A 16,835-nucleotide genomic window follows, 5' to 3' on the forward strand; every position below is an offset into this window, starting at 1 on the left:
GTTACCTAAAAGAAACCCGTCAACTCTTTAATAGGCAAGCTCAGTTGCTCTCTGTGAAAATGTGCCAGTTCATTGTGAATAGTTGCAGTTTGGAGGAAGACATACTCGAAGTAAAGCGTGAGGTCTGTGGCCAGGATGGACAGCTTCAGCAGCTGCATCAGGTCGCTGTACTCCGTGGACGAGAGGTTGGAGAAGATGTTGTGACCCTGTGGAGACAAACACAAAAAAGCACGATGAACAATGTGGAGCTTTTCCAGTAACACAAAAATACATAAAGGTTTCATGGGTTATTTTGTATATTTAGCTGGTTGTAGCACCAGCTTTGTTGTTTTTAGTAGAAAATATGAGTTTCTAGACTTGAAAAGTTTACAAGATGTTATTGCAGAAATGAAAAATAAACTCAAGTCTTTTAAGTTCTAGAAATATCTGGGATTGAGTTGAGTCACACCAAAGCTCCAACTCTGAGAGATTTTAGACGTCCTTTTCAGATATGAACTAATTGGTGTAAACAGCGCGTGAAATCTAAGACATCTTGCCTTTGGAAATTCTACTCTCTTCTAATTTGCCTATCTGGACCGCGCAGCAGAAGCTTGATCCTCTGTCCCAAAGCTCCGGAGAAGCATTGGCTGAGCCAACCATCTCCTGCTGCTTGAGTCAAAGGAAATCTGTTGTTGCTCCAACAGCCGCAGACACAAAACCAGATCTGGTTTTAGTCTGCAAACTCACAGCTGACTCAACATAGCAGGATAAAACAAGTGTGAAGAAAATAATTAGCTAATTTATGCTTTATACTGTTTCAGATTAAAACTAGAAACTGGAGACTTTTCTGTTGACAGCTGAGGTGAAGTTAGCATCTTGAAATGGAAAAAGAAATATAAGGCTCTGCACTCACCAGTTTAAAGTTTGGTTCACAGTGAAGTAGGAATGACACCGACCCTATATTTGTTTTTCAAAATTTAACAAAAAGTGTCTCGCTTTGAAAGGTTGGTTTAAAACAAACATAAATTATGACATATAACTGTAATATCCTCTGGAATAAATCATGGGAACATGTAGTTTAGTAGAAACATTTTATACTTTTTTTTCCATGTCGTTTTGTCTTTGTTTTGTTTTTTGATCCATACATTTTGAGTTTATCTCTACACATTGAATTTTAAATAAAAATGTTTGAGCTACATTTTTGTGGTTTTTGAAGTAATAAAAAACACATTTACCACTCAGAATTGATTTTTTTGAAAAGTTTCAGGTTTATTGTGGAATTATTGTGTAACATAATAATGGGTTATTGTTTTTATTTGAAATATATAAAATTTAAAAATTATCTGTACAAATATCTGTCAAAAAAAGATGTGGTTGTTCTAAAAGGTTGGATATTAAGAATTACCACAATAACAGTTTTAAAGATAAAACAGCTAATTGTAAATTAGAAAACTACAAAGAGTTAAACCAGTGTGTTTTCCCTTTTGAGATGCTTGTTGTCTCTTTGTTACATAGGAACTGGATTATTCTACATTTTTTATGGTCAAAGAAATAACAATAATAACAGGGGAAAAAAGTGGAAATAATGACAGAAAATCTTAAATATTTTTGTTTCAATTCATTAAAACCTTTTATGAATGTTACACTGCTTCACAGTGAAACTTAGCAATACTACACAAGAGCTAAGCTGCAAGCGGTCTGTGAGACATTAAAAAATGAACATATAAAGATGACTTTTTTGTATTAACATGCTATGTGAGTTGTAAGCTGCTCATTTCTTACTGTATCCCTGCTTATAGGGGTAGTGACACAGAAGTGCCAATCGTTTGAAAAGTGATCATGAATTGCAATTTGTGCACGGCATACCAAGTTGTTCATATCTCGGAATAGAACTACGACAGAAAAAGCCTGGAGCAAGATTAACGTGATTTACACCGCTTCGACATTTTGAACCAATCCTCGTCCAACTGTAGGGACATGTGCAAGTATTGGGTAGCGACAGTCCAGTGTCATAGCATGTCCAGTAATCTGCACTCAGCGCGTCCTTGAATGTATGTGACGTACTCGGTGTGAGCGTAGATTAGGAACAACTATTTCCATTCTATCATAAAATAAAATTCTCTTTGAGGTTACATTAGTGAGCTAAAGTCCACATATTTTTCTCTTTTCCCGATCACACACATCAGAAAGTGTCTCTCAGGAATCTTTACAATGAAACTAATTGGATCTGTGCAGGAGAGCAGCTTCCCTGCAGCTCTTACTAAGTAAGCAACATATCTCACTTCATCATTAAAGCAGCCTCTTGCATCAGCATGTATTGGACATTCATTCAGCGCTGGGGGGCTGTCCTCCTCAGATTGGTTTTGGAATAAGCAAGCTCCATAAACCAGATAACCTCAGTTGCAAAGAGAGAATCTAGTAAACTGTGCCAACAGGCTTGAAGTGTCTGTCGTCACCTCATGGGTGCCCATAAAAAATTAACGACACAACGTCAGAAACACAAAGAGCGTCCTTCATTCTGTCATAACTGGAGCAGATGGAAGAGGGAGGGTGAGAAAGACGAGAAGAAAAGGAGAGATGCAGAGGAAGTGAGTGATGTCTAAAAGTTTACACTTCCATTTATGGCTCGTGCATGCCGGCTGACTGGATCTTCAGCTCCCATTAGCCGCACTGTTCATTTGTATGCTAATTAACGAAGGACCACAGCAGTTTAGGCCAAGAATCAACAGACAGCAGTATGATGTTCCGAGCAAACATTTGTCAGCGTATTGTGCTGTCAGCACCGTGATAATGAAGCCTCTGCTCAGCTCCGTCTCAGCTGCTCCCTCTGAACGCCTCCAATTACAACTTCACAAAACCCAGTCACCTGGCAAAATGTCTCTCTCAACCAATTATCACCAAATCTATCATCTCTGTAATTACATTGATTTGAGGGGCAGCATGAACCATTTGTTTACTTGCCAGTATGAGCACACCCTAAAGAAAACCATGGCTGCTTCCAGGCACGACAAGTGCAAACGTCTTTTTTCTGAGGATTAGAACAGTGGGATAATATTTCACTCACAGCAAAACACAAACTTTCTCCTTAAATAGGCTTTAAGAAGGCATTTCTGCCTCCTACATAATAGGCGAAAGTTGTTTGGCTCACAAATCGTTGTGTGAGTGCAGGACAAGGTTTTTTATTTGTTTTTTTAGCTCCACTTAAAGATGAATTTATGTTGTGATTTTGGCCTGCTGCAATGGTAATCATACAAAGGGGACCAGAATGTAACTGCCTCTTAGTTGCTCTCTATTTTTCCTTAGTTTCATATCTGTGTACTCAAGCAGAAAGAACAAAGCATCAGTGTCAGGTACTATTGCCTCTCAGATATGTTTCCTGCTCTGTCATACTCTTATTATGGTTTTTATTTTCGTTTGAAAAATATTTTACTTTTCAGTTAATTAAAGAAAAGTCAGCATTTATCCAGTTGAAAGTTTCTGATCCTTCTAATATTTAGGATTACATGTAATGGTTGCTTTAAAAAAAACTGTCTGACACTTGGTTTCATGGTTTATGAAATTTATAAAAAGCAGGGAAATTTTGGTTTTATCAAAATAATGAAGTAAAAAAAAAGACTGATTAATTAGATCTAAGTAGAACAGAAATTATATGTTTGTTTATGTTGTTTGGTTAGTCGCCATTGCTACATGTGTTTTTGATTGTGGATTTTTCTATCTCTTGCCAATCAAAGTGCCTCCCCTTTGGCTTTACTTGACTGTGATAGCTCATATTTAACTGGTGACATACATTTGTGATTAAAAAAAGAAAGAAGCAAATAGACTATAAATCTTAGCTGGAATAATGCTAAATAAATATTGTTCAATTTTGGCTAAAACTAACACTGTGGATAATTGGTGGGATCGAAACGTCAAATTTATTAATTTCCATTTTAGTTTGAAATATTTTCTTCTAATTTCAAACTAACAAAAACAAGGTTGAGAGGGATTTGGTTTAAGGCAACCTTCAGAAGTCTGATTGTTTAATTTATTTTAGGTTTATTTAAGATTTGTTATTTATTATTAAAGTTTCACTAACATAAATGCAAAGTGTTATGACTCACACAAGGAAATTGAGGAACCTTGTTAACATTTAAAGACCCACTCCAATAAAAATTTAGTTTTTAGTGTTTTTAACATGTTCTAGAGGCATTTTTCTCATGATGGAGGACACATATAAAGAAAATTAAACTTAAAACAGCATTTTTGAAGAAAAAAAAGAACACTTTAAATACATCAAAAGATGATCGGAGAGGAACTCTAAAGGCAGTTCGGGAATCCTGTCAAAAAACATCATAACTATATAAAAATATGGTTGGAAGTTTTCTGATTGGCTGCTACTACTTACTTCTGAACTCAGCATGTGCCTTTTCATTCTACTCCTAACTTTTTTTCCCTGAGTTAACTGTCTACGTGGCAACATCAACATACCACTTCCAAAATTGGACTTAGTTTGTGTTCCGATTGTTTTTCCACTGCAACGGTAATGTGTCTATTTTCAGAGCAGACATCTCATCATGTTGTGATGTGTAATTAAAACCAACTGCATTCCAGTTGAGTTGGCTAATTCTTGCTATTGTACATTCATGTAAGAATTCTCAAATTACTTTAACAAAAAAAGGACTTTAACCTGTGGTTCTCCTACCTGAATGTTCACATTATCTGTTTGCAAAGCAGAACTATTGTTATTGTTGTCTGCAGCAAAATGCTACCAAACGCAACAGTTTAGCAACGCCTTAAGTTCAGTATTTTTCCGCAAAGCTTTTCTATTGTTTTCTCCTTTTGGCTGTAGGATGCAGTTTCAAACATACAGATGGGACGAGAATTAAAGCCTCGTTTGCAAATTGTGTTTGCGATCACATGGCCATGTTCTGCACAACAGCAGCATGCGGTGGTAAGTGTTAGCAGAAGGGGAATGGTAACTGCATTGCAGCAGATATGAGAACGAAGCAAACCTCGCTCTGCAGGATCATAACGGCGTGGTTGAAGTGGTGGTGCTCCAGTGTAGCAGAGGTCCCATAAAGAAGAGCAAGTGCTGAACCCGTCCTGCAACACACACACATACCAAAACAAAAACAAAAAAGTTCTTACTGGCAACAAAAACGGAAGAATAATAAAGACTCATAACATGCTGAGAAACAAAAGCAGCTAGAAGTGTGGAGTAATTCCCTCACCAATTCACTCAGCTCTCTGTTTCCAACTTACGGATGGATCACTACTAAAAGCTGCTGGAGGCTCAAAAGCTGCAGCTGAACTTTAAATGTCAAGCACAGATTATGATTACTATCTCACTCTCTAACATGTATTAAAAGTACTTTATGTAAAGGAAAAGATTTTAGAGCTTACTCAAGACAAACAAACAAAAAAGATGGTGACTGGGTTAAAATTTGGCTTAATTATTGGGAAAAATACCAAATTAATAAAAAATAAATGTGTGAACCTGCAGTTGGAAACTGGCAAACTCTTGGTTGTTGTGGCATTGTTGCAGTTTAATGAGCTGACGGGTGAATTTTTGAAAAAAATAAAAAGGGGGATTTGACATCTTGTCATTAAAGATGACATTTTTCAATGTGTGCTTAATTCAATCTCACTGTCAGTTTCTGTTTATCATGATAACCACACTAAGTGACAGACATGTGATTTCACCTCAATTTGACCTGGTATATTAACGGTTTAAGTTGTAATTTTATAAATCTTCAAAAACTTCCATTTTCGCCGGGCTGGGCTAAAATTGCCGGCTGATGAAAACACTTTGTCTGCATGGGGTGAACTTTGTCGTGATGGGAAGGGGCAGGTGCACTCACTTGGCTTGAAAAGCATTGTTGGTGCCCCTGTGGTCTAAGTCGTGGCACACACAACCCACGATGAGAGCTAAGATCTCCAGATCTGTCAGCACCTCCTGGAAACCTGCTGTCTGAGGGGCAGAAGAGGACAGTCAAAACAGGAAAAAACAGAAATACGTGTTGTGACAAAGATACAACAATTAAGTTAACTAAGGACAACTGTGAAAAAACAAACTCTAAAGGCAGAATCATCTGAAAAAAATGATAAAGGACAGTAAAATGCCAGTGGGACTGCAGTCACGCAGCCACACACACCCAGATTTATGGCTCGGATGACTGGGTTCCAGAGACCATGCTGAGTGAGTCACTAAGGGTCACTGTGAGGATAGCAGCAAAGATAGCAAAACCCTCTGCTCATCCATTAAAACCCCTGGCAGAAGGACGGAGAGACCTAGAAGAGCTCACAACCCATCATTCCATTTTCATCTGCCAATAATAATCAGTTTAACAGAGAAGCTGATACACGGTTCACATAGGATCCGGTTTGCATGCATGGGTGTGAAAATGCATTGCTCCGAGGACCCATTAAGTAACAGAACCATGTCAAGTAATTCCTCCAGGATGTCTGAGGAAACAGAGAACCGGCTGCCTGCAAAGTTAATAAGAAAGTAAGACAGGATTTGATCCTAAGAACTGAAATGTGATACCGAACCATAATGATAACGTTAACACCCCAAAGCACAGATCATTCATTCATTCAGCAGTTGAATGCTGAATAAATGAGCTCAGAACTGCCCAGTCTCCCGCTGCAACCTGACACTCCTCACTTTTACTCGATCCCAGTTACATGGGAGAAACACTAAAGTGTGATTAGAATTTGAGAGACAGGAGCTTATTATAGCACTGGTTAAACTAATCAGTCCAAAACAATAAGTATCAAGTTATAACAATAAAACTGGCAGTACATTATTCAATTTTTGCAATTATTAGATCTTTTAAACATAAAATTACCTGGATTTATTCCCACATTGTAATATAAGACACTATGAAGGACCGCACTAACTCTGTCATGTTATAATGAAAGTGGATTTTTAAGGTCTGTTTTTTTTTTACGTCATTCGGATTTTTGTGTAAACTAAATTTCATTATTTAAATTTAGCATGAAGTCTTTTTTTTTTTTCTCTGAAAGAACCATTCCAATGAAAATTATGTTTTCAGTGTTTTAAACATGTTCTTGTGGCATTTTTCTGATAATGGACATATATTGAGAAGATTAAGCTCAAAACTGTATTTCTTATTCAGGTTTAGGTGAATCAGGATCAGATGCAAGAGCCGAAGATTAAGATTAAGAAACCGTCAATAATAAGCAATGCAAATATAACAAACACAATATTTTTATTAAAATCTTAAGGCCCCTCAGATTATTTGCTCCGCCCCCCTGTATTAGGAATGCCAGCCCAACTGGTCTGTCAACATCCTGGCCATGGCCAAAATTTGTGCTGTTTCTATCGTATGACAAATTTAAAAAATTTAAGGAAATTATTATTTTAGGAGAACTCATGTTTTAAGAAAATAGTTTAAACAGATCTTACTAAATTCTTAGAGAATATGAAGACATTTAAATATGTTTTGTTCCTATTGTGTTCTAAGGTTCAGTATGTGGATAAATTTGATCCCTTATTGCGCTTGAATTCCATATTAGATGTGCATATTTATCTTTTAAGAATTTCTACACATTTATTTTTATTTATTCGGTACTGCTTTATGTCAGTAGTAGCACCTTAGCTAAAAAAAATAACTTTTTAACATTAATGACAATAATGAAACAGTTTAAAATATTTATTGTTTATCCTTTCATTTGTAATGGTCTTCTACTCTGCTGTTCTCATTTTCCACCCTTCCAAACTCTCTTGCCCTCCCTGTATATAAAATGTTTTAGCTCCGTCACTGACACATCATGTATTGAACCGAAACAAAACCAATACCCAAAAGTCAAGTTTTGAACTCAATCGTGGAGAAGGTAAAACGTTGCATCCCTAATATCTGCACAGATTTAAAATATATAAATAAATGTATGGCTCAGAAGTTAAAAAATAATTGTTTTATCAATCTGTTTGGGAGAAAAGGATTCTTACTGCTAATAAACCGAGAGCAAAAGTCAAAAGCCATGTGTTGCATGCTCAGTGAATTGCTCCTCCACACTTTGCTGCACTTTTACCGTTAGCATGGCGAACATGCACTGGCAAACGTTGAAGGCGTGTCTCCAGTTGTGATAGAGCACCATTCTGTAGTTTTTCCTGACAGTCAGCAGCCATCTGCACAGTGTCTGCAGGGGAAGATGAGCAGACATGGGTCAGCTGTCTCAAAAAAAGGACACACGCCATCGTTCAGGGAAAACTCAATCAAGTATTTAAAAGGAAGGAGAGCTGTCTCACTTCGTAGTCGATCTTGAATTTCTGCACCATTCCCAGCTCCATGAACATTCTCAGCGCCGCCGTTATCATGGCGTCGACGTCCAGGGAGAAATCATCAAAGGAGAGCTTGTCGATGCCCAGCTCACAGACCAGGGGGATGTTAGCAGCCTGTTTCATCATGGCCAGAGAAATTAGAGGAAAGGGACGACAGAAGAGGGGGCAATGGAGAGGATTAAGGAAGCCGTGCCAATTTTGGATGATACAAGAAAATATGCTAATTAAGACTCTGAGGCCTCATTTGGAGAATTTGGAGATTAATGAGGAAGCTTTACAGGAGGATTTCGCACTTGTTTACTTTGAGAGCTCACTGACAAATCTAATAAAGCAACAGTGATCAGCTGCTTCTGTCAATGTTGTTTGAGCAAAAACGAGATTCCAGTGAGCAATAATCATATAGAGGCATGTCCTCTCTCTCTAATGAGTCCAATGGCTTCCTGAGGTTCTGTATTCATGTCAGCATTCATAAAAATGAGCATTTCAAGCTTTCTAAACAGCCTTTTATTCCTGCAGAGAGCTCTGAAACAGCTGAGCTGCAGCTGCCACAGCCAAGTGGTTGCCTATCGGGTCAGCAGGTATCCTCCTCCCCATAATTCATAGCCCCAGGAGACAAAATGTCAGCCAGGTTTGTCTGGCACTGCCATTCGCACTTCCAGGCAAGTGTGCTCAATAAGGCTACGTATGTAGAGCAGTTATGAAAGAAAGTGGGTGGGGAGAGGAAGAAGAGCACAACGCTGAATGAGGGAGCTGAAAGATCACACGGATACACCAGAGAGCAGGATTCCTACTATGCTGCAAAGGCCTCGGGGGGAAAATCCTGCACATAAAAGTGCAGGGGAAAAATAGGTCAAATTCATTTTTTCAGAAATGTCATTCCAATTAAAAATGTAGATATTTGGGGTGTTTCTCTTGTTTATAAATAATGCATTAAAAAAGATTTGTCATTGATAGAAGTAATCCATTTCATCAGTTTGTTTTCAGTGGGGAGTTGTTGGCCCATATTTAGGCTTGCTTTGCTCTTTTGCTCTCTTCAAAAAGATGTCTAGAAGACAGACTGCCACAAATCCCCCCTGCTGATGTAACACTTGTAATTTCCATTAAAGCTAACAATACACTTAGAAATTTTAGGGGAGTCTGTCAAAATAATCCAGTTAAACAATTGTCTTAATTGTAGTTTCACAGCCAAAATCACAAAACACAAAGATTAATTATAATATGTGGTAATGCAATCATCTATTAACCTGATAATTACTAATCCATGTGAAAATGCTACAAAGACCTTTTTCTATTTCATGAACTAACACCAGCATTGCTTTAAACCCTTCCTTAAGACTTTTTAGAGCTTCTATCCTTCCTTTTTTATCACTGACACGAAGAACAACAGGTGTTTTTACATGCTTAAGATGAGAATCTTTGAAAGTAGGTCGGAAAATTTCATTTCTTGACCTCAAAAAATCTGCAATCCTTTGTTTTCTGTCAGCTAAAAACAGGACCTAATGTACCATTTCTGAAAAGAAATAAGCGCCTCTGTAAATGCACCTTGAGATTTGTCTGCAACAATGTAACATGAAGGTTTGTCATGAGACAAAAATAAATATCTGGGTTTGTTTGTATACACAGTTAAGAAATACATTAGACAAAGCAAATGGGGAACAAAAACATGCAGCCAAAGAACTTCAACCTCCTGCACAAAAACAGCTGAAGTGGGTCTGAACATCAATTTACAAGTCGGTCCTATCCATCACACCTCTGTCAAAGATCATAATCATCACTTTGCTTGTTTAAAAGAGGGTTAGACACCTCAATAGTACCAAAAAAGTGGGAGGGTTTTTGCAATGTAAAAAGTGTCAATAAGTGTAAGAAAAAGCTACAAACGTGAAAATATCTTGACAAGCCTTAAGTTTCTTTTAAGTGTTCATTGTGTGGGGTCACGTGTCATATGACGGAGGGGAGGGGGAAGGGTGAAGGGTGGGTTGGCTTTTAAGTGTAATATTGTGTTTAGTTTTTTGTTTTGTTTTAAATGTTAAAGAGTTTCGAGTTGCGCAAAGCATGAGAAGCGATTTTTTATAATTGATTTGATTTGAATTGATTTGACACCTCACAGTCTTTTATTGTACACCTGACCTTCCTATACCGTAGTTTAATCAATCGAGTGTGGGAAACGATCCTATTAAAACTATACGTGGTTGAATTTCAAGGTAATAATGGGATCCTCAGCTGTTTCTGCCTAATGTGTGGCATTATAAAAATATTGCAAAGTGCAAAACTTCATGAAATCCCAGCTGGGTTCTTTCTGTGGAGTTCCTATGTTCTGCTTGTGCATGCATGGGCTTTTCTCAATCCAAAAGTAAGCAGCTAGTCAACTAATGACTCTAAATTGGTGTATGATTGTTTGCCTCTGTGTGGCCCTGTAATAGACGAGCAAAACTTCCAGGGTCTACCTTGTCTACCCACCTTCACCATCCAGTGGCTGGGATTAGTTTCAGCAACCAGTGACAGCAAAAGGGAATAAACGGGTTTAAAAAATGGATGGATGTCTTTGTTTAAGCCTTGGTCAAATGCATGAGGGGTTGACCCATGTGGGTGTGGCAGGTTTTTGGGTTGTCCAAAAGTTGTATACAGGAGTGGCTGCATCTCAAGGGGAGCGCAGGTGTGTCTTGGAGTTCCCTTGAGGCTCAGCCACCTGAAGGGACATCATGACATTGGAATGTACCATTGTCTTGTGTGTAGTAAGTGTATAGAGAAGTATTTACAAGGATAACGTTACACACACTTATGATGCTGTTGTACAGTGTTCTTGCAGCACACTCTAGTCGGGGTGTGCAGGTGAAACACACGTGCTAGTATGATGCTCGTCAGACACAAACTACACTCTGATTTTATAATTTCCTCATTTCTAATAGCCAGGCTGCACGCAAGAAGCACACACATATCATGTGGATGGCACTAAAACACCCCTTGTGCAGTATGCAGGGTTTGAGTGGGCTGAACAAATGAAAAACCCGCATGCGTCTCCCCTACTTTCCCCGTATGTGTTGTTTAGGTGATTGGTATGACATGTCACCCGCAGCCTGCCTGTGGAAAAAAACTTGTATGAGCATTTTCGCTCTAAGGGATTAACCGAGCGGTCTACAACATCGATATTTCCTGTGGGCCACCACCGTGCCCCGTACAGGTTTTCCTATTTTTTGCCTGCAGACAGCCCATATCCACCCTTGAGGGCAGTTGTGACTACGGCCTTTGGGATTTGCATCGTTCTTTAAGCTTAGGCAAAGTTAAGCAAAGACTTGTTCTATGACTGAGTCTGTGTGGTGTCTCTGGGCTTCACCTGCAGACCCATTTTGATTGTTCCATTCGTTTTTCCCACACTGTCAGAATCAATCCATCCACACCACTGCCCCCACCCAGCCATCTATTTGTCTGCCTGACTGTGAGCCATTTAGCTCCTGGAGCAGATTTTTTCAAATCACCTTTCAGATCTGCCTTGGGTCAACCCTCCTCTTCAACTGGATTGCTGAAGCCGTTTAACAACAACTGGCCTTAGAGGGGTTCTTTTTCAATTTCCATGCGGGAACCTCCCAAATGGATAAATAAAGTTGTCTATCTTTTCTCTCCCTCCCAGCCACCTTCAGGATTGTTCACAATGTGCTGCTTCTGATTAGAGTTCCCCGGTCAAGCAAAAACAATTTCTGATTTGCCCACTTTTTTGACATTTAAAAAGGTCAACACTTCTTAAATTCTACTTTTTTTAATGCTTGTTAAACTTTGATAAGTAGCAGGAAAGCTTTTACATCGTTAGGGAAATCAGTTAATGGCGAATAAATGGTTTGATAATAGTCATAAATATGAACAAAATGTTCAAACAAGAAGTGTCGGCTACATTTTCATCCGTTCTTCACAGTTTTTGTCCATCAATTTGTCACTGAGAGGACAAGTAAACAAATGCTGTTTAAGTTAAAAGTTTAAAACTTTTACAAACCAAAAAGTGAAGCTCCCACATCAAGGAAAAAAAGCTAACATGATGGAGGAGACGACTACCTTAAATTTGTCAACTTCAGTCTTGGAGCACGTTGCATGGTAGGACAAAACCTGCAAAATAAATAGATAGATAAATAAATGAAAATAGACCAAAACCTGCAAAATAAATAGATAAATAAATGAAAATAGACCGAATTATAAATGAAAAGTCACTCAGTTATCATCTTTATGACTCTGAAATGATAGATTGGAAAGTGCTCTAGGATGGGTTTGGGTATGGTTTAGTCTGAGCAGCAAAGTCAACATTCCCGCCACCACCTTGTTGTTCCCAGTCCCTGGGAGAAAAGCCTTGCAGAGTCTTGCAGTTGCTTATTTGATCACAAACGCTCATGTTTATTCAGTGCTGCCAGACACAGAGCATGAGCACATTATTTCATTCTGCTCCTCTCTGTTCACTCCTGCCTCTGTTGTGAAACACTTGTGCTAACTGCTATAATGCCCCCCAAAGCTCCCCATTGTAATCTAAGGACACACTGTAAAGGCTGACTAGTGCTGAATGGCTACATACTGTGGGGCAGATGAGGGATTGCTTTTCACTGGCTCTCATTAATTTAAAATAAAACCTTTGTGAGAAGGTTATCTGCAAAGAAAGATCAGCATTTTTCTCATGTCTAAAAAAAGAAGTCAAGAAGAAAGACCCGGGGGGACTTAAAGGAAGTGTAATGTTTTCCATGTTGGGTTCTGCGAAACATGCGTCCCCCCTTGAGCATGCGTCAAATATATGTTCCAGTGTTTAAAGGAAACTTATGAAAGACATGAATCAAAAGGATGGGATAGGTTTCTGAGTGCGGATCTAACATAATAATATTACAGGGGTGATGAAAAGAAGATTTCCAGTCAGAGATGGTTTGCTGTTATGCTGATATTAAAGCAAATCTTTAGAGGAGTTCTCACATCCAAAGCCACAGACTGCTTGGCCCAGGACTTCTTCACCTGGTCGTACATAATGGTGTTGTTGATTCCCAGCCCACAAAATATCACAAATGCCTTTAAAAAAAAAGCATAGATGGAATCAAAACCTCTTCTTCCAAAGCTATGCCAGAATACTTTTGGAGGAAAGGCACTACCTCAAACAGACGCTGATCTGCATCATCAAACGGTTTCCCATCCAGCCTGTTGAGCACCTGAGCGACACCTGTTACACAAAAACAGTTCACACACAAATATGTGCTGTCAGCTCAATAATACACTTTGATCAAGCTAAAAAAAAAAGTACTTTTTGATTAAAGAATGCCTTTTTTGACTGAAATGAAACACATTTAAGTCACTAGGACAAACAGATAAAACGTAATGAGGAAATGTAGTTAACATTACAAAAAAAATATAAATCAATAAACCTTTAAGACATTTTGCCAAGTCAGTTATATTACATTTTATTTTAGACTCATGTTGCTGCTTTTATTTGGGCTGAATGGGTCAAGAATTCACTTTGCGACAATAAAAATATTGCGAGATTTTATTCACTTATCCTGCAGTCCTTCTGTGCGAATCAGTGGAATCATTTTTAACTTTAATCTACATTTTGGTAAGTTTCTAGTCACCATCATTTCAAAAAAATGGTCACTTATTTCAATGATGCAGATACATTTGGCTTTTCAATAACTTGTTTTGAAAGTCTCCAGCTTATCTAAAATGAGTTCTGATCATTTAGGAGACTTTTTTCAGTGTGAACTTTTTTGGCTCATGATGATCCATTATTGTATAAGTTACTTGTCTTTTTTTTGTCATGTAAAATGCTTTTTTGTTTTGTTTCCTGTTCTCCCTAAACCAGGGGTGGGCAATTCCGGTCCTCGAGGGATGCAGGTTTTTCCTTGCTTTAACACAACCATGACAAATATGACTGTGTCGTCGACAGAGTTGTGCAGACCTTGGTGATGTGGGGATGATGAAATCGGGTGTGTTGAAACAGGAAAACATCTAAAACCTGCAGGACACCGGCCCTAGACGACAGGAATTGCCCACCCCAGCCCTAAACGGTCACAGACGACAGGTACCCTGATTTATCCTGGTTTCTTCTGTTTTTACTTCAAATTTCCCAAATCTTTCCTAAACACAGTTTTACAAAACATAATGTAATCAGTAAGTGACATAATAGCCAATATGTACCATAATAACTGAACTGAATGGGCTCAGTTGATATAAAATCATTTTACATTTTTTGGTGCTTACAAACAACCTTGGTTATGAATTCCTGCTTTACAAGCAAACTGGGTTGATGAATTGAAGATGACATCATTTAAAATGCAGGTCTGATGTTATGCACTCATGCTTTAACAAGCTTTTACACAGATGATATATGATGTTGTGGCTGCACAAATGCAGTCTGTACGCTGGAGGTGTTCCAGGAAGGAGGTGTCACATTTTGCTTAGAGCTTCACAAAACCCGACCCGGGCCGCAACCAGCTCAGCACTGTGCTAACCAACAAGGAATTAGACCCAAGCTGAAGCCAGAGTCATCTTTACTCTGTGAGCATTCATCATCAGATACAGTTATTATTTATAATTTGTGACAAAATGGGACTTCAAAATGATGCGCTCTTTGTTTTTCAAACAGTAATTGATTTCAAATATTCATTTAAAGTAGAATGACTGCTTGTAAAGGAAATACTTGTAAAAAAATTACCAACTGCAGTTTTGGAGTCATCTTACTCTAAGAACATGAAAACATTTTTTTAAATCAACAATTTTGTAGAGAAAGGAAAGAACAGTCATTTTGACTTTTGGGTATAATTTTTCAAAGTGCGTAAAGTTTCAAATAATGATAAAGCCATTGTGATGTCCTTTTTCCCCAAAAAAATTAAAAGTCATATTTTTATTGTAAACACGTGACCATCGTTTTTAGGGGTTCTTTAACCTTTTATGAAAACAGTGACTGTTTTTCCAAATTTGTCAAAAAAGAATAAGGATTTTACACTATCCTCTATCATGAAAAAAAGCTTATCAGAATAACAAGTAAGTTATTGGCATTTTCTTTCAAAACAATAATCCACTATTTTTGTCCACCAGCAGTATTTGTAGTAAGTAACATGTCAAGAAGCTTTTATTGCTTTACTATTCCTCTTACTTGATCTGAATTTGGGTTTTTGGAATTTGGGGTAAATGTTTACTGTTTTTAGCACATGTCTTTAACATCCTGTCACAGCAAGATGGAAGGTGTGTTTACCTTTTCTCTCAGGAGCTGCTGTCTGTCTTCTTTTATGTTTGTGTGTCTTTGTGAAATTACGTAGGTGTGACATTTTGAATGCTTAAAAACCATGCATGTGCGTGACATCCTGCATGTCATCCTGCTTCACAAAGTTTTCCCCTTTAAGGCAACATTTTTTTGCCGCAATGATCATTTTTGTGCTCCTACAGTGTTATTGAATTATTTTAATCACATTATTATTATTTTTTTTTAGTTATGCCGGAATTAGCAATTAAACTTTAGATTTTCTGTTAAATTTACAGGGGGTCATGTTTTAAAAGAGCCAACTGTAACCTCACCATTATTTTTCCAACTGAAGGTATCCTTGACTTGAGAATTACATCTCTTTGTGTAAGGATTTTCACTCAGCATCCTCAGGTCCAACCGCACACTGCGTTTCTTTCTCCCTTCATTCATTCTGTTATCTGCTTTCTCTGCTCCCATTCCTGAGTAATGCACTTACACCCACGCAAAGACGCACCTCAGCCAACCATCTACAGCAGATACGCTGATCACTCTGCGTTCAAATGAAACTGATGACTGCCTGCATCAGAACTCAGTAGACCCAGAGGAGCAGCTATCATTGCTCTGCGCTACAATACCCCAGACCAAAGCCAGGAGAGATCAATGATTTATCCAAGTGTCAGTTTGGTGTTAGCCCGAGGCTGATTCCAAAAAAAAAAAAAAAGAACGTGCTCACAGAAGGAGAAAGACTCCGCCTACAAGTGTGGAGTGATGCTACAGCACAGCGTCCCCATCATCTTGTCTGAGTAAAATGCAAAACTTTACCTCATTTTGAAAAAATATGCGACAGGAGCCATAAATGCATTAAAATTATGCATTACACCTGATGCTTTAAAATCATGCATTCATGAGAACATTTCTAAACCTGAATATCTCCCAACCACTGCATACTTCTGAATGAACCCCTTTTGGTTTCTATAAAGGAAATTTGGGGCTTTTCAATGATCCCAAATGTGAAGGGGTGGTGCTGTGGGAATTGTAGCTTTTTGTGGATTTAAGAAAATTTTGACTGAACAATTTATTTTCCAAAGCAGTCAGTAGATTAATAAAAAAAATGAAGCATATTTATTATTCTATTATTTTTCACAAAAAGCCCTGAAAGCGTTATGCTTAGTTCTGCACAAACTGAACTCTACAGGCAGGTCTATCGCTGCATGAAGTGATGTCATTAAAATAATTCATTTAGTATTTGGCTCTTTTGTGCAACGTTGAGTGCAACCTCTTGTTCTCTGATATGTTTATGTTACAAACAAATACAAAAACTGTGTCTTGGAACATGTGTATGCTGTTTAGTACTACACTATTTTATGAAGAAACTGC

General features: G+C 38.0%; 1 protein-coding gene across 1 annotated transcript in view; it reads right to left on the reverse strand.

Annotated features, from left to right (window-relative positions):
* pde11a (phosphodiesterase 11a) overlaps positions 1-16,835 on the reverse strand; it is a 47,642-nt gene that overhangs the window by 13,933 nt on the left and 16,874 nt on the right. The window contains exons 8-15 of the mRNA XM_004081931.5: positions 13,375-13,442; positions 13,202-13,294; positions 12,308-12,358; positions 8,234-8,380; positions 8,017-8,124; positions 5,820-5,929; positions 4,971-5,061; positions 106-206 (exon numbers count right to left, since the gene is read on the reverse strand). Of these exons, the coding sequence (XP_004081979.1) occupies positions 106-206; positions 4,971-5,061; positions 5,820-5,929; positions 8,017-8,124; positions 8,234-8,380; positions 12,308-12,358; positions 13,202-13,294; positions 13,375-13,442 (769 nt within the window). The remainder of the gene's footprint in view (positions 1-105; positions 207-4,970; positions 5,062-5,819; positions 5,930-8,016; positions 8,125-8,233; positions 8,381-12,307; positions 12,359-13,201; positions 13,295-13,374; positions 13,443-16,835) is intronic.

The sequence above is a fragment of the Oryzias latipes genome, chromosome 21, assembly GCF_053564925.1.
Source record: "Oryzias latipes strain Hd-rR chromosome 21, Olatipes_Hd-rR_3.1".
In the NCBI taxonomy this organism is placed as follows: domain Eukaryota; kingdom Metazoa; phylum Chordata; class Actinopteri; order Beloniformes; family Adrianichthyidae; genus Oryzias; species Oryzias latipes.